This window comes from Terrapene carolina, unplaced genomic scaffold (genome assembly GCF_002925995.2).
Source record: "Terrapene carolina triunguis isolate 2854851 unplaced genomic scaffold, T_m_triunguis-2.0 Scaffold629, whole genome shotgun sequence".
NCBI classification, from domain to species: domain Eukaryota; kingdom Metazoa; phylum Chordata; order Testudines; family Emydidae; genus Terrapene; species Terrapene triunguis.
The window spans coordinates 11,451,287-11,472,938 of record NW_020664980.1 but is presented as its reverse complement, the minus strand read 5'-3'; the positions used below and the strand labels follow the sequence as shown (position 1 = coordinate 11,472,938).

Sequence of the window (21,652 nt, the reverse complement as noted above, 5' to 3'; positions counted from 1 at the left end):
ACCTTCCCGGGCACATGTTGAGTCCTGTGGTGATTTGCCTTTGTTCCAAACATTTGCAACCCACTACTTCCACAATACAATGGGCTCCTAACAAATGTAACTCAGAACCATATATCTATTATTGTACAGAATGGTATACCTTAGTGCATGCTGAAGTTTATTTTGTGGTATCTGTTTACTATGGGCATGTCTACACTTAATGGTAGATTGGCACTGCTGCAATCGATGCAGTGAGTGCTGATTTAGCGGGTCTGGTGAAGACACACTAAATCGATGGGAGATTTATATACTCCACCTCCCCGAGAAGTGTAAGGGAAGTCAACGGGAGACACTCTCCAGCCACTGCGGAAAGTGGATCTAACTATGTCGACTTCAGTTACGTTATTCACATAACTGAAGTTGCGCAAGTTAGATCAATTTACTGTGGTAGTGTAGACCAGACCTGTCTCTCTACTGGAACCAATCTGAAATCATAAGGAGCTCTTATGTGAAGATAGCTCTACTTTGGTGTTTGGGCAAGTTATGGATAGTAATAGACCTTTTGGGATAAAACGAGACGACCTTATGCTTATAATTTATTGTTCCTATAGCAGTAGAACCTAGGAGGCCTGGTCATGACACAGGGACCCCCAATTGGGCTAGGTTCTGTATCCACATAACAGAAGAATGGCCTCTGCCAAAAAGAGCTTTCAGTCTGTTTAAATTTGATCCAAATCCTTTTAGAGGCTTTGAAATGCCCAGATGAATGTTTCTATTTTTAATTTCCCGCTACAATGGTAAGTGGGACTCTGTTCTAGTCAAATTTTCCAGGCCAGTTTTGCAGACCTAGCAAGGATCTGATAGTTTGCAGGAATATCTAAACTTTTCAGTGTTTATTTTAATAACTTGAGGCTTTCCCATTCTTTGACTGAAATGCTGGATTAAGTTTATCATCCTGAGTTGTCAGTTGCCCAAGTGCAATGTTAATTAATGCATTTCTTCTGAATAAAGGAACAGATGGCACTGGATTCTAAATAAGTTACTGCCATGCAAATCAGTTGCATTGGAAGCTACCGACAATTGTTTGCATTTAGCAGTGTTAAATTAATGAATTCAGTAACAAACTGTGAGGGATCTAGGAATCTAAAACTTTGGTCTGATAAAAGTAGATTTTGGGGGCCTTGGACCTTGAGGACACACAGCAAAAGCTAGTTTTGGACAGGGTTTTTGGAGAGAGCATTGGTATGTTCCTGGAGAATGATGAGGGTTGGAAAGGTGGTTTCTTGTAATTGATTTGCTTGTTAAAGTGAGTTAATTGTTTCAGTTCGGTTGCTTTTTAATGCTGCTGGGTGCCATGGTGACATTAAAACATCAGTTAAGCATCAGGACACGAAGAGCTTTTATATAGATATCTTCTTTACTATTATTTAATTCTAAATAATTAAACAATCACATTTGTAACTAATGGAAAGTAGATTTCCTTTAGGAATGCAGTAAATTAATCTGTCATTGCATACACTGTTTTTACCTGGAGGGTCACATGAATGGGGAGCACCATTGTGCTGACAAAGAAACATGAAGCTCTGTGTGTGTGTGTTTAATTTATCAAAGATTTTCAAAGTGATCAGCCTCGTCCTGGATTTGCACTGAAGCAGCTGTCTAGAAGCAAATGTGAGAAATAGAAATCGATCATTTAAACGGTACAACCGCATATGGCAGGATGCACAGCTGCCAAAACATAAGCGTCCTCTTGTCTTAGAAAAAAAATGTATTCCATAATTCCATTTCTGCCCTTTACCATATGTGTTTTGTGCTGCAGCCATGCCAGGGTGTTATCTGAAAATAGCAAGAGAGAGAGCAGTCATAACAAAAGAAGGGGGAAAATCAACCTAAGTGCAATTGTGGCTTTATTCCAGTTACTTCTTAACGTATATCTTAAATAAAAATTCATTTTTATCTTGTACGCTAATGAATAAACAAAAGAGCTGAATCCACTGACAATCTGAAGAAGCTGCCTGGTGTGGGTAGAAAAGAGAACCAATTTCCTAAAATATGTATTACAGCATTCTGCAGTTTTAGGGCTCAGACTTGCTTCCATTAAAAGCAATGGCATAATCTCCATTACTTCCAAAGGGAGCAGGGTTGGGCTTTTCAGTAGTTTAAACATGTGGTAAAATGCTAAGATTCCACTTCAGTTAACTCTTCAAATGTTCATTGCAAAAAGAGTTTGCTTAAGGTAAGAGGAATGGAAGTTAACCAGAATTAAGAGAACCAGTTATATTATGGGATGTCCCCAAAGATGCCTCTGGCCTTCTAGATGAGCTGTAATGTCTTTAGTTAAAGTGCATCGCTCTCCTCAGTCTCAGGCCTGGTCCACACTAACCCCCCACTTCGAACTAAGATACGCAACTTCAGCTACGTTAATAACGTAGCTGAAGTCGAAGTACCTTAGTTCGAACTTACCGCGGGTCCAGACGCGGCAGGCAGGCTCCCCCGTCGACTCTGCGTACTCCTCTCGCGGAGCAGGAGTACCGGCGTCAACGGCGAGCACTTCCGGGATTGATCCGGGATCGATTTATCGCGTCCAGACAAGATGCGATAAATCGATCCCAGAAGATCGATTGCTTACCGCCGGACCCGGCGGTAAATATAGACGTACCCTCAGTGAACATTTGATGTCAATTGACTGTTGTTTGGTTTTCCTTAAAGGGTGAAATTCACTCCCCAGACAAGGAGATAGCACTGGCCTACACACCACATACGCACCTCTCTTTGTGCTGGTCCTCTGCACAGGAGTGAGTTTCAGGCTATGTGAATAGACTGGGACACCTTGCCACTCGGTGTTCACAAGCTACTGAAACATAGAACGTGTGATCTCTCCTGATCATGGGACACATTTTGTCCACCCCGACCTCCATGCGATCCCATTGAAATCAATGGAACTGAGACCGTGAATGAGAGAGGATTTTCTTGTTTCCTTTCTTCAATATTATGTTACGTTTGGAGGAAAAAATCAAAATAAATTTCAAATGTGTATTTCCAGCATGATTAAATCAGTAGTTGGGCAGTGCAACGTATGGGAGTAAAGACTTATTCTGTAAGGCTGAGAATAAATGGGTTTTGAATGGGAAATTGGGATTATAATTTACCAGTTTTTCCAGACCAGACAATGTTGAGCAATTAAAACTAATCTATTGTCTGCCTTGGTGTTTACATAAACCTTCTTAATTGATACATTCTGACCTCTGGGTAAAGGGAGAGGAGAGTGGTTCCTAAATGTGCTTCTACTTTGATGTGCACAGACCGCTCTGTAATGGTGTGGGAAGGTTCATTTTAGACATCCCCATACATTTAATCCTTTGGTGTGTTTTGATTGAATCCTGTTGGATGTGCTTAACATAGTGGTGTCATCTTGCTTCAGCCCTTTTGCTAGTAGAAATTAGAAAATGAAAAGTTTCTCATTAAGTTTGCTAGTGCAGCTATTGGAGGCTAAGGTCAAGTTTTTCAAAAGTGATTAGTGATCTTGGGTGTCTACGTTTTTGGGAGCCCAGTGTGAGATGCTTTACGGAGGCCTAATTTTCAAAAGGTGAGTTCTCAAAAATTTCAGCAAACCACATCCGCTTCAGGTGTCTCAAGTTGGGAACCCCACATCAGGAGTCACTTCAGAAAATCTTGGCCTAAAGGTAGTAAGTGCAATGTGTTCTTTTTATGGTGCTGGTCACATTTATCCTCAAGTCCAATTTTTTTCAGAAATTTGGTCAGGAAAACCCATGTGACTTGTTCTGTGACTAGGTAGATGGAAATGTATTTCCCTGTACTGAAGCTTTTTATGCTGATGTATCCCAATTCTGCTCAGAGACCTGTGAGTGAAACCAGGAACGCCAGAGTTTGTGTAATACTACTTGATTGGAAAGGGATTCCATAATATGGGGGGAAAGAATTTTGATAACCTGCAATTAAAATAATTGATACATCTTTTAAAATATGTCAGCCTTCAGCTAATGCAGTTTTTCTTTTGTTAACACTCCAGCAAATGCTACAGGATGTGTGTAACACATGAAATTGCAAGAACAGTGCTCTTGTGGAAGACATGAAATAAATTAAATGAAGGAAAATGTGCATTTCATTTGTTTTATTCAGTGGTTTTATCTAAGGTTACATGGTGCAAAGTTGGATTTTTGAAGTATTGAATACTTACTTTGGCAGTTGTCATAAGCAGTCGTACTGCCTTTCGTTTCCACATGGATGATGCACTCAAAGGAGAGGGGGGTTTGATACCGATTAAAGGGTCAAGACAACTTTAGTCAATATTTTCAAGTTATTGATGATCCCATTATTACTGATGTATGGCCAAACTGAAGGAAAAAAAACCTTCCAGTCACACACGGAGGTGTAAGCAGTGCAACCTAGTGGTCAGAGCAGGAGTCTGGCCTAGTGGTCAGAGCAGAATCAGAGGGCAGAACCACTGATGTGGTCAAGAGACAAGCCCATAGTTAGAGCCAGGAAGCAGGAGCCAGAACAGAACCAAAGGGCAGAGATGCAGTCGTGGTCAGGAGACAAGCTGGGGTCAGGAATCAGAAGTACAGAGGTAGGCAGGGACTAGGGCAGGAGTGGAGCAGAAGGGGTTGGAGGAAGGGCCAGACAGGAAGCAGGAAGTAGGTCTGGCGCTGCTGCAGGAGTAGAACACATTGAGCACCCATTGTATTGCTACAGGGTTTAAATGGTGATCAGTTGGCTCTTCTGACCAATCAGGGAGCACAGTGACTTAGTGAGGGTTTATTGGGCCCAGTGGAGTCATTGGGTTGCTAAGCAACCGAACCCAAAGGCAGCAGAGTTCCTGACCCCACTAGCACTTATAAAATACGGGATAGTGTAACCTCACTATAAGATATACCATGGTCCTCCAAAGCTACAAATTTAGTAGGCAACCTTGTTCTCTATAAAAACACACACAATACACAGAAGTTGGGAATAACTTATCTTTCTTTTAATTCTTTGCTAAACTAGAGACATTTCTGAAAAACTTCCCGCTGTCGATAAAAGTGATCAGATGAACTAATGTTGCCAACATCGGCTATCTGGTGAATATGGGCTGTGGGCTGCTGCTGAGATTGTCAGCATCATTTCAATTAGACTTGCTCGCACGCAAGGTTAGAATGATGTGGTGCTACCCTAAGCACTAGCTCATAGTGGGCTGTCTCTACAGCTGGGGTCCCAATGTTGTTATCTCCAGTTCAGCTGAATGCTAGCAATGGCAAGAAACATTTAAAAAAAAAATCTCTCTCGTGTAGAAAAGACTTAAAGAGCCAGGCTTAGGCTTGGTCTACACTCACCCCCCAAATCGAACTAAGGTACGCAACTTCAGCTACGTGAATAACGTAGCTGAAGTTCGAAGTACCTTAGTTCGATCTTACCTCGGTCCACACGCGGCAGGCAGGCTCCCCCGTCGACTCCGCGGTACTCCTCTCGTCTAGCTGGAGTACCGCAGTCGACGGCGAGCACTTCCGGGTTCGACTTATCGCGTCCAGACAAGACGCGATAAGTCGAACCCAGAACTTCCATTGCCAGCCGCCGAACTAGCGGCTGGGTGTAGACATACCCTTAGTTTCAACTCCTGTGTAGTGTGGAATTAAGGTTTTCCTAGTTATCCTACTTCAGTTCTTGTTAGAAGAACACAAAGAAAATTGAGGTTTTAGAATTCATTTGAAGATAATTGTTAAGGATTATAAATTGTTTAACCTCATGTAGTTTGATGCTGGTTCAATATAATTAAGATTTATGTTCCCTTACTGTCACTTGGGTAATAGCTATGCCTTTTATTCTAACCCCATCAGCCATCCCATATCAGTGCTGAGAGTTCTTTATTTACATTTTCATGCAAGATATTTTTGGAGAGGAGAATAAATACAAAGCATAAAGCAGTCTATTTCTAAACAAATTGTCACATTCAAACTAAACAGTCTTATTCCAGCACATGAGACGTGAGCACTGACAATAGCGAACCATTAGTAGCTTTCTAGTAAGACTGCAAGTTTAGTAACTGGAATACAAGAAAAGAGCATGAAAAATATTGCTGTCTGGAAACATTACAAGGAATAGCTGATATGCACAATGAAATAATGCCATTCAGTAACAAGGTAAAAAGTTCACACTGCAGTGTAGAACACACTAGTTGTTATATTGTGTAGTGGTCATTTATATTGTCTAACAGTGGGCTAGTAAATGAAACATGGAAATCAACACTGTTTTAAAACTCATAATGAACTGTAAAATATTGGGAAAATTTCAAGCCATACATTTTCCAGCAGTTCAGTAAATTATGGCTAGTTGAGCTAGTCTGCCCAAGGGAGTTGCAAATAGGGCAATGCGGTGCCAGACCCGCTCAATGAACTGCCATAATTCTCTCCATACCAGGAAAGCAGGTCCCATTGTGCCACATGTGGTTGACTCTTTCCCCCTCGTAATCAAATCAAATCTGGTTCCTTGACCTTTGTCTCCTGTGCACATTCCTGTTCTTGTGATAAGGTATAATTGTCACTGATATTTTATGGGTAAACTCCTGCCCACCTTATCCTTGTAAAAAAAAATAAGGTAAATTGGAGTTCTGCGAAAGTAGGGTGAACAGGATGTATCACTACATGATCAAGTGTGTGATAGTGCAGTCAGATGCAGGCAAAACTCCCATTTGAAATGAATGGTAGTCTTCGTTGTGGGAGAACTTTCAGCCCTGGGGCCCTTGAACTTTAGTCTAATTTTTGCTGCTGTATGATTCAAAACGAATAGGGCACAATTAGATGGAGAGGCACTAATTTTGTCTGTCTTCCAAGCAAAAAATCATATTCCAAGAACTGACCTGCACTTGAGGCACATTCATTATTCATTGCTCTGTGAGTAGAGTTGGGCAAATAGCTGATTTTTTCAGTTCATTGGAATTTCTAAAACATTAAAATAAAACTGGGTCAGATCATGCTGCAAATGAAAATTTTCAGAATTTTTTGTGAATAGAAAAAAATTGTTAAAATAAACAATCAAACAAAAACATTTTGTTCAAACCAAAACTGAAACGTTAGTTCCCAGGCCATTGTAACAATTTTTTTTTTTTCCCACAAAAGCAAGTGGCTAGATTCACAAAACCAGGTGGGGGGGGGGGGGTGGCGTACATTACCACTTAATAAATAATCATAATTGTATAGTTAGTGAACTTGCCTTGGATCCTGTTTCTTTTGCAGATGCAATTACATAGTTTGTATTCTACTTTGGAAATAGATTTTATATCACTATGCCAGTTTCACCTAGAGATGATTTAGGACCTTCCATTCTCTTCTGTTCGTCTCTTTTAGCTTGAACTGGTTAAATCCTTTTATTCCCCCTTCCCACCCACCATCCCAGGGTCTCTAGCCATTCTTCAAGTTGTCTTTATCAGTCAGTCCTTTTTAAGTTAAAGTGAGTCATCTCAGAGGATAGCCTGAACCAACTGATTGGTTCAGCACGCCAAGTAAAGTGGATTGTTTCATATGGCTTCACTTAGAAGGAAGGAGAATTTTGCAACGTAAGTCCACTGTGCGGTAATCAGCATAAGAAAACTGCAGTGCAGTTTTAGCAAGCTGTTCAGCATAAAGACCAATTTACCTTCTCATTCCTTGGGGGAAAGTTCATGGTTCATGGGCAGAAGTCAGGGTAGAAGGGGTCTGTGATGCTTGCTCAGCTGATATCTATTGGCTATTCAAGTTATACAACAGAGTTTTTGAGACTCTGCAAAACTGAGCAGTTTGGGGTCACAACATTGTGTGTGAACCTTCTTGGTTTTGGATTCAATCAGACCCAAAGACTCAAAGCAAAACGCAACTAAAGGCCAGCTATGGGTTGAAACCATGCAGAACCTACAATCCATCCATGGTTTCCAAATGAAGCCAAGACCCTGCCTAGGTTCACTTCAAACTTGGACTAGGTGCCGTGAAACGTTTCTGAAAACCTGGGCAATGTTTTCTGTTTACTAAGGAAAGTTCCTTTTAGATCAATGTCAGAGACAGATTCTTTCAGGGTACAGAAAAAGGTCTAAAGTTCTCCACTGTCTTGTACTTCCCACACCCTTTTAAATGCGGGTATTTGGGTGTAAGTTCAGTAAAATTTTGTTAGAAAATATGTTAAAAATTTTTGAAATTTGTCATTTTTTGGAGTAAAAACTATGGGACCACATACTGCAGTGAATTAAAACTATGACCATTTAGCTAATGGGTTTTTTTGTTTGTTTGTTTGTTTGTTTTTTTTGGCTAGCAAACCTCTGGAACCTAAAACAAAAAGATTTGCAGATCACAGGAATGATGGGTAGAAATTAAAAATCCTTTCTTTGCAAATGGAATTCAATTTCTTGATACTAAACAACACTGAAGAGTAATATCCTCCTTTCAGTTTGCCTCTGGAATGTACGTTTGTGTCAATGGGAGGCTTGCAAATAAAATGTTTGGAGGCTATGCCTAGAAGTGTATTAGCACTGAGAAGGGGAACTCCAGAGCTTGGCTAGGGACTCCATTACTTATTAAGAGAAGGAATCGTTCATGCAAATTGTGAGTTCTTTGTAAAAGGGGCAGGAATATTTAATGACTGTTCCATTCTCTCTCTCCCCATCAAACAACAGTAGGCAGGGCTGGAAATAAAATAGCCGCATAGCTGGGAAACACTGGGGTTTTCCTGATGAAAATGAGCAGTGCCGTTTCTTGGTTTTTATTTTTCATTATCGTTTGTATCAGACAGTGAGAACTCCTCCAGAACCAGCCTGCTAAGGGTCGACCACCAACCGCAAACATGTGTTTTCTTTTGGCCTCATCATGCAATTCACATGTCTCAAGGATCATGGGAATTGTCAGCTCAGAAAAATGGCTGCTTTATTCCAACAGGGCGATTGCAAAATATTATATAATGAGAATGCGACAGGTTAGACACCCCACCTCTCCATCCGGGATGCCACCTGATGTGCTGGGGTTTAACTGAGCCTCTCCTGCCCAACCAGCCTGGGTTCCCTCTCCCTGCTTTGCTGGATTAGGCTCTCTGGCCTCTTGCAGCACACACAGGCAGGGCCACACCCCGCTGCAGACACAGACTGAAGTCAGCTCTGTGTGAGAGGGCTCCCCCAGCACTCATGTGCCCACCCCTTTTGGGAGACAAACCCAAAATAATACTGTCTTGCACTGTATAGAAATATCTGTACAGCGCAAGCTCATAAAATTCTCCCTCTTCTTCAGTGTGAAGAGAGATATGCACAAGACTTCTTGCCCCCCTCCCCAGTTAGAAATTGCATAAACTGGGTTTAATAATAAACAAAACAAATTTTATTAACTATAAAAGGCAGAGTTTAAGTGCAGGGGATAGTTTAAGAGATAGCAAACAGAACAGAGCAGATTACCTTAGTAAATAAACAAAAGCCACAAACTGAGCTTGACACACCAGATAGGTAGGATACAAATTAGCAAATTCCCACCCTGAGTGATAAACAGGCTGGCAGATTCTTAAGGCACAAGTTGCCTTGGCTTTCCCAGGTTTTCATACACAGGCTAAAATCCTTCCAGCCTGGGACCATCACTTCCCACAGTTCAGTCTTTGTTCCTCAGCTGTTTTCAGGTGTGTTGTTGTAGAAAGAGTGAGGATCCCTCTTTTATATCTTCCCCCCATTTGGTGGAAAGCTTTTTTGCTGTGACCTGGGTCAAACAGTTCCCATTGTGTAGAGCTATCTCTGAGAGGTTTCTGTTGCACACCGTTCCTGGGGTCATCCTTATGCGTGTGTGCATTTCTTCAATAAGCCACTAACATTGTTTGGCCTCATCTAACATAGCACATTTGGAATACAGAGACATGGTTAATATTCCCAGCTTCAGATACAAAAATGATACATGCATGCAAATTGGATAAACACATTCAGTAAATTATAACCTTTCCAATGATATCTTACAAGACCCATCTTGCATAAAGTATATCTTAGTTATACCATGTTCATATCATAACCATATTTCTATGAAGAATATGGGGTGTAACGTCACAGAGAACTCCCCTCCAAATGGAGTGGTAAAGGGGAGAGCATTCCCTTCATGTGCTGTAGCAGTGGATCAGCAAAGAGAGGCATTTTCTCCAAAACAGTTCTTTGCGATACTGGACATACGAAAATGTGTCTTTAGCGCCTATTGTTTTTCAGATGATTCATAGGGGAGGATGGCACAGATGTGAGGAAGCTTTGAATTTAAAAGGAATGGCTTGTTGCATATTCTCTCCTGGTCCTGTTGCCTGTGAGGTTCATTTCCTCTGACAGTGATTTCCATGTAATAAATAGCTCTTTTCTCTCATTTCCACAGGCCCTCCAGGAAGGCGGGGAAAGCCGGGACGACGAGGAGAACCTGGTAAGCCTCATGTTTCCTCCTGTGGAGTGTGGTGGACCCAGGTGATAACTGGAACAGTACTTGAACTGCTTGATAAAGATACTAGCCACCTTTATCTAATTGACCTGTGAAACGAAGAAGTCCCATGATCTCCCATGCGCAATAGGTTATCTACTGATGTTAAACCCTTCAGCTCTATTCTGACCTAGCCGCAGTGACTTAAAGGGGCACTGCCACATTGATTACACACGTGTGTGTCTGTCTGTGTGTAATTTATTAGTCTGCTGTTTTTTTTCCTTTTGCCATGTGTGCCCCATTCTTTTTCAAAGAAAGATAGGACAGGGAGAAGGGAGGTAGGCATGTGAACAGTCATAGCAGGTAATAATACAGAGAGAAATATAAAAGGCACATGTACAGTGTCTCGGGAACCATAGACTGGCTTGTTATTTTAGGATTACTTATACATTATACACCTTGTGTGGTCTATTAAAATGTCCACAGACTGGGAGTCAGGAATGAGTGAATTCTAAGCCTAACTTGTTGTGTTGGTTTTGGGCACAAATTCTTGAGATTCATGTTCACCCATAGCCTTTACCTCAGCTAGCTAACTCATGTAAAAACTATAAACTTCCTCGTCCTTCACTAGGATTTCCACTTTTGTTAGTCACCATGTTTTAGCTAACTCGAGATAAGAACACACCTGTCTTCCTTGTGAAGACTGTTTTTCTGCCTCTCTAGTGAAATGGGGCTAATGCTGCTTCTTTATCAGCTTCAAAAGAGTATTGTTTGCTCTATGCTTTGAAGCTAGAAGGTACTACGGAAGTAGAGTGGAACGTAGTTGGTTTGGGAGGTAAAAACATATCTAAAGAACTACAAGGAGTTTGTGAACATTTATATAAATTAAAGGTGGATGAAATTTTTGGCCTCCCAACCTTGACAGTGCCCTTTTAATTTGGTCTAAGCAAATGTGGCGCTGTAAATATGTATTTTTAATTAGCAACGGGGCTTCTGTTTGCTGTGCCTTGGATATAGTTTAATTTCAAGGGCAGGCAAAAAATATTCTCAGATGGTGCAACCATCTGTTGCTATAAGACAGGGGTGGGCAAACTGTGGGCCGGATCCGGCCCGCGGGATTGCCCCCTGTAGCGCCATGGGCCCCGTGCCACTCTCAGAAGCGGCCGGCTCCACATCCCTGCGGCCCCCCCGGAGGAGGGGCAGAGGGCTTTGTATGTTGCCCTTGCCTCCAGGCACAGCCCTCCGCAGCTCCCACTGGCCGGGAACGGGGAACCGAGCCAATGGGAGCTTCGGGGGAGGTACCTGGAGGCGCAGCAAGGGTAGCGTGCGGAGCCCTGTGGGCCCCCCCCCCAAGGGGGCTGCAGCGCTTCCTGGAGCGGTGCGGGGCCAGGGACAGGGCAGGCATGCAGGGAGCCTGCCCCGGCCCCGGTGCGCGCTGCTGCCACCCCGGAGCCAGGGCCGGCTCTAGGATTTCTGCTGCCCCAAGCTAAAACAATTTTGGCCGCCCCCCCGCCCCCTTTTTAATTACCCCACCCCCGGCCCCGCCTCAACTCCGCCCCTTCCCCAAGTCCCCAGCCCTGCCTCCTCCCCCCAGGCTCTCAAGCCTAGGAGGGAGGGGGACAAGCGGCGCGCGCGCCGCGGCCACTCGGAGTCTCCCCCTCCCTCCCAGGCTTGAGAGCCTGGGAGGGAGGGCGAGTAGTGGCGCGCGAGCGGCAGCACCAGCGGAGGTGAGCTAGGGCGGCGGGGGCACATTTTTAGGGGCGGCATTCTGGCACCTCCCATGCCGCCCCTAAAAATGTGCCGCCCCAAGCACCAGCTTGTTTTGCTGGTGCCTAGTGCCGGCCCTGCCCGGAGCTGCTTTAGGTAAGCAGCGCCAGGCCGGAACCCAAACCCCTCCTGCACCCCACCCCACAACTCCCTGCCCTAAGCCCCTTGCCTGCCCCCCACCCCCCTCCCGCACCCCCCCCCCCCGCCCTCAGCCCCCTGCTGCACCCCGCATCCCTCCTGCACCCCAACTCCCTGCCCTGAGCCCCCTCATATGCCTGGCACCCCAACCCCCTTCCCTGGGCCCCTCATACACCCCTCACCCTCCCTTGCCCCGAGTCCCTTCCTGCACACTGCACCCCCTCTCACACCCCGCACTCCCTCCCACACCCCAATCCCCTGCCCCTGCCCCTGCCCTGCATACAATTTCCCCACCCAGATGTGGCCCTCGGCCCAAAAAGTTTGCCCACCCCTGCTATAAGCCCAAGCTGTTCATATCCCAAACCGATGTAAATACTCAGCTATGAACTTCTAGCACACACATGATGAAATTAAGGGTAGGTAAATTCCGTATCAATAAAAGTGCAGCATGGTGTCAGCCTGTGGAACTCAGTGCAGCAGGAGAACATATAATCAAATACTTTAGCTGAAGTTTCAGAACGGGCTGGATAATTTTATGACCATCAGTATTTGCAGTTAGGAGGAGGTGGAGTGAGGTAAATGATGCACTTCAGGCCATAGAACTGATTGCCATAGAGGGCAGGAAATAATTTCCTTGGCTTGTTGGCCAGAGGACATCACATATTGGGCCAGGTAAACATCAGGGATTGTTGCAACCAGCAAAAGGATATTGGACTTCATGGGACAGCGATCCAATCTGCTACAATGAATCCTGTTCTGCTTGACTAAGCCCAAATGTCGAGGTGGAGTATCCTGTCATGTGGTTTTGATTTCTTAATGTTGCACTCTGCTTCATAAAGTTATTGGTTGACTATAAGATTCAACCAAGTGCTAACTGCAACATTCAAACAATGAATAGTGTTTAAATACATCAGTTTATTGAATTTTCTCTTACGACATTGTCCATCTATTTAGTCATCAAACATTTTAAAGACATCACTGAGGCTCAGGATGACAACCTGTGAGAATTCGTACTCAAACTACATTTTAATATTTCACGTGAACTGCCTGAAAATACGATTGTTGTGATGCTAGTAGCAATAGTATTAAAATAGCATCTAGGGTCCCAATGTGAGATCGGGGCCTCATTGTGCTAGGCACTGTACAGGCACGGTAAGAGACCAACCTTGCCCCAAAAAGCTGCTTACATTTTACATATACAGCACCAAGAGTGAGAGAAAGGAAGTGCTATTATCTCTAATTTACAGATGGGGAACAGAGGCACAGAGAGACTAAGTGACTTGCCCACGGTGATACAGGAAGTCTGTGGCAGAGCAGGGACTTGAACTGAGGTCTCCTGAGTTCCAGTTCAGTGCATTAACCACAAGAATATCCTTCCTCTTAAGGAACAGAAAACTGCCCTGGGATCAGAAGACAACCAACAGAGGAATTATAAAGAATTAATGAGACTCAAGTATGTCTCTTTAGATTTTTCGGTAATTGAGGAGAGAAACCAAGGAGAAGCTGTAGTTATTTTTGGCAGGGAGGCTCCTAGGGCACACACTTGTGGTAGATGGTTAAACTATGCCTTACTCTGAGACGGAACAAAAGCACACAACGCAATACACTAGATACAGCAAAGTGGTTACACACAGCCTATGTAATGAAGCCCCTGAGAATTGTCATGCTGTATTACAGATATAAAGAAAGGCAAAGAGCAGACTTCCCTCTGCGTATTGGTTTTGGCATAGCTGCCAAAAGTTTGTTTTCATAGATAGCTTGAACATATATTTATATATTTGTTTCAGAATCTTACCACACATAAACCAGGTCCTTGTTCTTTCACCACAGCTGATAAATGGGAATAAAATTTTGTTTGCCTAGCATGATAGCATCCCTCCCTGGAGACTCTATGTGGTTACAACTTCACAGCCTCCAGACAAATACTGTCTTAGTGCCAGAAGGCTCAGCACTGATTCAGGCTTGCCCTGGGGGAGGCCTTTCTCTGGCAGCTGTTAAAATTATAATGTTAAAGCTTTCTAATACATATGAGGCATTCAATAAATTTGTTTTAAAATCAAGCAGCTTTTCCACAGTGATGTTGGAGAGATCAGCCTGGTTCCTCCAACCACACCCACTTCTTGATTTAAAACACGACTGAATGCCATTTCTTTTCTGTTTAGATTTGGACAGTATAAAAATTAACCAGACAGCTATAAATGAATAGGAATTTACAGAGAGTTTGTCACTCTTGAAGCACACTGAAGACAACTGATGATGGGGTGTTTATGGGGTGGATAAAATACTATTTCAAAATTAATTTAAAATTTCTTTAGAAAAACTAAAGTACTTAAAGGACATGTCTGAACTGTGGCACCATTGGGCCAAATGGAAACCAAAGTTAGGTGGTAAAACTGCTGATATTCTGGCCATGCTAGCAATTCCACTATTGCTACTCATGGTGAAATTGCACTAGTGCTAGACCAACACTGGGTAAAAGTGCTAGTGCAGCCAAATGTAAATGGGTTCACTCTGCTAATCTGCTTGGAATTCAGCAATTCTTACCAAACCAGATAGGTGCTAAATACCACATTCCAAGGGATTATCACCTTCTCCTCCGCCTCTGCTCTTACTGATTGGGAACAAAAAGATAAATTGTTTCTACCCCATGAAGGGAGGAATAGGAGGGGAATTCCTGGCTCCTGGTCTTGCTGCAGCTGCTTTCTGAGATAATAAAGAGGGGATGGTCTTGCTTCAGCTGCTCACTTCTGGAAGTGATACAGCCTTCCAGAGCTGCCCCCTCCCCACCCCACATACATAGGCCTGCCTGCCTGCCAGTACTGTACCGTGTTGGGCTATCAGTGGGATAAGTGCTGTAAATTTTCAGTGCAGAGGCAGCCTTTAGTGGAAAGAAACTTCCCCATAAACCCATCTGAAGCCCTGCACTGGGGCAGTTTGAAACTCTCTCCCTGTGAGTTCCACTGCATGTGCCTGCTCTTGTCCTTTGGCCTGGTCAGGACATATGTGTGTTAGGACGGAGCCAGGACTGTACACTTCAAAAGTAAATGCACAGGCACGTTTGTACATGGTCTGAGTGTTGTGAAAATGTCTATGGAACATGCAAAGCAAATGTGAATTTGGGGGTTGCTTGAGTCCCCCAAACCCTTCTTGCCTTTACACCCCTGGCTACAGCCCAGATTTCTTCTAATGGTCTTCACCGACCTTCAGGTTTAAACAGGAACAATGCATAGATTTGGAAAGCATTTTTGTCAGTGTCAGTACAGTTAAACAGTCCACAGATTTATTGAGTCATTGACTCTATCTGACCCATTTTATTGACTCCTGCAGTCATCTGGCTCTTATTTAATTATTTCCATGTCTCTGACAGAGGAGTAGCCAATGCCATGAATTGCACATATGTCTCAAAGCTATATACAAAGAAGGAATCACCTTTGTAATGGGCATTCAGGTTACAGCTTTCTGGAAGAGGCTGCTTTTTAAAAAAAATCAGTGTATCTTAATGTTGCAACTATGGGACCAAGATACTTTAAACAACTAATCAGTCTCACTTGGGAAGCACCATCCTACCCTCACCTTTCAGGTGTGTCTACAGAAAGCAAGAAAGCCACTACATGAACATTGAGTGCATCGACTGGCTTGTGGGTCTCGCTTATCTTTGCAACCCTTTGACGTGTTCAGGCAGCCAAAACTGTTCTGGACAGAATGGCTACAGTATGTTTCTGTAGAGCATACTACAGGTCCATGGCTGTCCCAGTGCTTTCTGAAGCATTTATCCCATAGTGCTCAGCACTGGGGACTAGGAGGCTTTAGGATAATTTTCTATATACAAGGCATTGCAGGAGGGCTGACTCAACTGATTCATCTGCAACACAGGTGGCTTCTCATATGCACTGGGAAGAAACCAGTGTAGATAGCACCAGTTAAATGGGATCTAAGTTAAAGAACTCATCCAAGGTGTTGCCATCAAAGCAATTTCTACAGAGGGAAAACGCATCCTGTTAGAAAATGTGTTAGCTGACATGTTTTAGCTAACACAACTTGGCACCCTGGTATAGACAAGGAAAAGTGATATTTAAAAATGTGTTAGCTTGTTCATGGTTATCCTCTATAGCTAGCTAATATATTTTTTAAATATAACTGTGCTTTTCCACACTAAGGGCAAAATCTTGTTAACATCATGTTAATATGTTTTCAAACATTAAACATTTTCCCAGTGTAGATAAGGTCTAACTGATTACGGCAACATCTTTACGTACAGCGCTGCAGTGCGTCTGGTGAAGATGCTCTGTTCTGACCTTTGCAAATGGCAGAAACTCTGTCGGAGAGAGAAGCACAGCATGTTTGGAATGAGCTATATTCCAAAAATAATGAAAGCAAAAGATTGTAAGTTCTTTGGGCCTGGGGCTGTCACTTACCATATGTTTGTATAGTGCCTGGCACCACAGAGCCCCATCCTGGTAGTCCTTTGGGCACTACCACAATCTAAATATATATTAATATGAAATAACTAAAGCTGGATTGTTAGCTAACTAATCTGACTTCTTTTTCCTCCAACACATCCACCTTTGGGGGCCTGTGAGCATTTTCAAATACTTTTATATGCATTTAGCGTTCTGGCTATTAAACGTAAAGTCATAATTATAGGAGTTGTTTAAATCTAGAAGTAATAAATGCTGCAGGTTATAGATAAGAATGGCATCCTGCCAACACTATGTTTGTTAATGGGGTATCTGTCAGAAATGGCTCAGATTTTGTTCCGTAGGTTATTTTGTCTTCCTATTTCCCTTTATGAAATATGCCTCCGAAGTAATTTGTTATGGAATCCCAAATTTACAAAGGCTGTTTCCAATTTTTACTAGTTATAATAATAATAATAATTTCCAACTGATTTCAGTCTGTCTGTAGAACGTTGAAAATAATTTTCACTGGTCAACTTTATTATTCATAATTTTGACAAATTTCTCAAAAGGGAGAATACCTCATGCAGTGTGCCTACATCTAAGGGAAGGATAGAGAGCCCCTTGACACATCACTAACTTCTTTGCTTATTGCCTTGTAAAAAAAAAAAAAGACTTTCATCTGTAGCAGACAAGTGTCTCATGACCGGTCTGTGAAAAACATTGAGCAAGTCAGAAATTATGTAGTTCTTGGACAATATTTTTTTTAAAATCAAATTTGATTTATTCATAAATCGCTTGAGGGACTCCTATAACTTTTAGTATTAATGAAAATTCCTAGCCAAATTCTGCTCTTTATCAGTAAAAGTTTAACATAACTCTGATATCAATCAGGACATCAAAGTTCTACTGCCCTGAGCTGCATGTTGCAAAAGATGATCTACAGCGATCCATTCAATTCGGTTGAGCCTCATGACCAAGGTTGAGGCATTTTATAAGAGCACGTGGCAGATCAGATGTCATAGTTGCTTGCATATATTTGAGGGACATGGTATCTGAATTAAGGCAAAAAGACAACAAAGCCTAAGGAAATTAGGTATGTCATTGCAATCCAATATTAAAATGTCTTGACCACGTCACTTAATTTGTTGTTCATTAAGATGAAAAGGGGCCTTGCATGGGTAAATTGGTAGAAATTAGTTAATAAATCAGGTTTACGTTAAGAGCCAGATTCTCTGCTGGTAAATTGGCTTAGGTCCACTAAGTTCAATGTAGCTACGAATGTATAACAGCTTAGGATCTGGTCATAAGAATTTAAACCTGTGAAAGTACAATAACAGCCATGTACATATCCTAAGGTAAAGACAATGGTCCTGATCCGGAGACGGGCCGAGTTGCCCCCGTAACAAATGAAACTTTGGATGTATGCCCTTCTAATATATAACCTACAGCATTCACAACTCACAATGAACTCACCATGTTCAGACCCAGATGCTACCAGGTCTTCTGCTGAATACATTGAGCTGGCCTATTGATGCTAACAGGCCAGTTGCTGGCAGTATGTACTCCGTCCCATAATAAATAGTTGGTTTGGATCCTAATTCTGCACAATTATTTGGTTATTGTTTCATTTTTAAACACTTAGATGTTTTAAAGTAAGTTTTTAAAAAAATTGAGAGCTTGAAAAGACTCATAAAAAGAAACAGAAATATGCTTTTCATTTACAATTGAGTTTCCAGTAAGCTTCTTTTTTTTCTATTTTAATTTCTCCCACATTTTTTTTTTTTTTTTTTTTTTTTTTTGCATTGAATCCATTTCTGGTTTTGATCATGTAGGAAATGGAGCATGAAGAGGCCCAAAAACACACAGTGTAAAAACCCTCTCAAACAAGAGTGGAACATGGATGCCATTGGTCCACAGTCCAAATGTTCACCTCTGCTGCACAGGACTGAGGGGATGGGAGTGTGGGAATGCTGCAGAAATTGGTCTGGAATAGGCAGCTGCATGGTGGAGATGGTTATGCAGCAGGAGATGCCATGTTCCCCGCTGCCACCATCACCATTTGAGACCTGAGTTCTGTGGGTGTGATCTAAAGCCCATTGAAGTCTAGAGGAGTCTTTTTCTTTTGTTTTCAGTTACCTTGCCCTGTACTTGGCTCACGGCATGTTCCCCTCTCATGGCAACATAAGTTAGCAGCAGCAGCATGACCCAGTGGTTAGGGGCAGGAGTGGGAGCCAGAAGACTGTTCAGTGAAGCATGGAGATCAGTAGGTGAAATGTGCTGCACAAATGCTCAGAGGTGGTGGAATTTGTGCCTCGTAAGTTGCTATGCATCAGTAGCTCCCTTCCATCGGCCAGGTCTACGCTAGGAGCGCTTGGCTGGAATAGGTATACTGATGTACTATAGCGACAACGCACTCCTAGTGGGGACGCAGCTTATCCCAGCAAAACCAGCACAGCCCTACCCCCAACTGAAATAAGCGATACCATCAGAAGCGCGGCTGTGCCAACATAACGGCATCTACGCTAGGGGCTTTTGCTGGCACAGCTGTGTCGGACAGGGGTCCACACAGCGCTTCACCCCCGTGAGTTGACATAGCTATGCCAGCGGAAGGCTGTAGTGTAGACCTGGCCTCCTACTACAGACACCAGAGATGAGAGCAGAGAACTCCACAATGGCAGCTGAACGTTCCACAGACTTTTAGCTCTACAGCATTGCCACTTGCTGCTGCCAGCTCCGTGCCTTCTCCAAGGCTCACATGCTAGAGACGAACACTCCCACATTAGGATAAAATTGAATCTTCATGTACAGCTGCGTAACACTCGCTCCAGAACCGGGTCGTAGATGCTGTGTTTTATCTACATGTGGAATGCCACCAAACTTGATGCAAAGTAGAAATATTGCTCTGACATCCTGACCCTCCCTGCCACATACTGTGTTGTATTGAATGATACTTTGCTTTCTTGTGGTTAATAAGTGTTTGGGGGTTTGCTTTTGTTTTTCAGGACCTGCAGTAAGTACCGTGGATTTTACTCTTGGGTCAACAAAGTTAAGGCAATTTTTTTTTCCCTTTCTGTATCATTTCACAAGAACAGCCTTTTTTGGTAGAGGTGTGTATGGAAGGAAAATTGGTACCAGATGCTGCTTTTTTTCCCCTCCCTCCCCCTCTTGATTGTAGACAACTAGTTTAAAAAAAAAAGCTTTAAAAATGCTTAACTCGCTGCCCTAAGGAGCCTGTGGCAATTTAAAACCCAGCAAATATTCTGTAGAAAACATAGTTCTCTTTTTTTTTTTTAAAGAATTCTTTGGTCAGTCTCCATGCTCAAAAAATGTGCCCACTGTATTAATATTTTAATGTTTTGATGTTTTAAATTTGAAAACTGTCCATCTCGCTTCTCCCACTTATTGTGTCTCAGTCGGTTGATACTGCATGTCGTTAGTGATGTTGATAGCCCCACACCACTGTGATTCAGCCAAAAAATGTATAGCTTTCTTCTCTCTTCGGGGCTGTTTGGTGAGTAATAAACATCTCTCACTGCATGGCCGGAACCTTTATGGTGAATGCATTGTTTGAAGGGATGGCCGTTGAATATGTGCTAATCCCTCCTCCTAAGAAAACTTTCAGACACATCCGTCTTTATCCCCTCCAATGAAATCCCCAAATCTGTTACTCTCCCAGTGCTCTTATGGTGAGAAGTTAGCCTTACTGGCACCAGTTAAATTCTGTCATGGGTGGGATTTTCAAATGAACCTAAGGGAATTAGGCACCTGCCACCCTCCATTGATTTTTCTGAAAGTCAATGAAAGGCATCTAAAACCTTCAACAGCTTTTGAGAGTCCTACTCTATATTTCAAACCTGCCGTGCTTTTCTTGATAAGCAATGTAATGTCAGTGTCTGTTTCTTCAAATACCATTCCCTTCCTGCCAAGGCCCAATGAGACTGGGAGGGAGTTATTCCTCTAATCTCTGCAATTCATTGATAAACCATCTTTTGATCTAGTTAATCTCCAATTCTATATATTTCATTTAAAACCTTGAACCGATGATGAAACACAAGTAAAATGTTAGGGTTGTAAAACTCAGCAGTGTTAGTTCGTGTGGGTTTGAACAATATTTTGTGTTTATACTTTCAGTTAATGTGCGTTTATGTCCCTTGAGGTTTCATTTTTATTTCAGGTTCATTTTTTAATCTGAAAACTTGGAGAAATGTGGGCAAAACTGCTACGTTGGCTTGGATTTTAGTGGGAACCATAGAAGAATGTGCTGTTAACGATGATTTTGACCGATAACCCCCCTGAGGGGAGGGAAATGGGGCTTGTCTGAAACTCTACCCAGGCACACATTCTGTTATAAAAGTTGTGCACGGTATTAGCAATCAGTCAGTGGGGGTATCTGTCTGCAGAAGCCCAGGTAAATGGATTTGTCCCAGCTCGCTGGTATTTAGGAGTTTAGTCTGTCAGTGAAATCATTTTCCTGTAAATATTTTCTAATTAAAAAGTTCAGCATAGTCTGTTTAGCCACATACTACAATGAGTATATGAGTCTCCGTAATATTAGCGAGGGAACATTTATTGGGGGAAAGACAATTTAGAGGCAAGTGATTCCAGATTACTTGGCACTGAGGTGAGCTGGGTATTGGCTCCTGAACTTCCCGGTTATGCACAAAATCCAGAGCATGTTTTTGCTTCTTCAGCAAAATCATTATACACCCTGACCTACTAGAGCTAAGCCATAAGGCTCCATCTTTGAGACATTCTACTCTGGATTTACACCAGCAGAATTTAACCCCCGAGAGCTTTCATGGTATATTTTGGGCAGTTTCCCCAGAATGACTACAGGGTGGATAGGGTGGACACTGCTTGGGGCTAGCCCAAGTCCTCCCCCCGGCCCACACAGGGCTGGCATTACTGCTCGCCTGAGCCCTGCCTGCCCCCCACACGAGGCCTGGGCTGGTGTCACTGCTCACCCAAGCCCTGCCTGCCCCCCTCATG

The 21,652-nt window shown here is 42.9% G+C and overlaps 1 protein-coding gene across 1 annotated transcript in view; it reads left to right on the top strand.

Annotated features, from left to right (window-relative positions):
- COL23A1 (collagen type XXIII alpha 1 chain) overlaps nt 1-21,652 on the top strand; it is a 327,340-nt gene that overhangs the window by 223,864 nt on the left and 81,824 nt on the right. The window contains exons 3-4 of the mRNA XM_026659403.2: nt 10,320-10,364; nt 19,666-19,673. Of these exons, the coding sequence (XP_026515188.1) occupies nt 10,320-10,364; nt 19,666-19,673 (53 nt within the window). The remainder of the gene's footprint in view (nt 1-10,319; nt 10,365-19,665; nt 19,674-21,652) is intronic.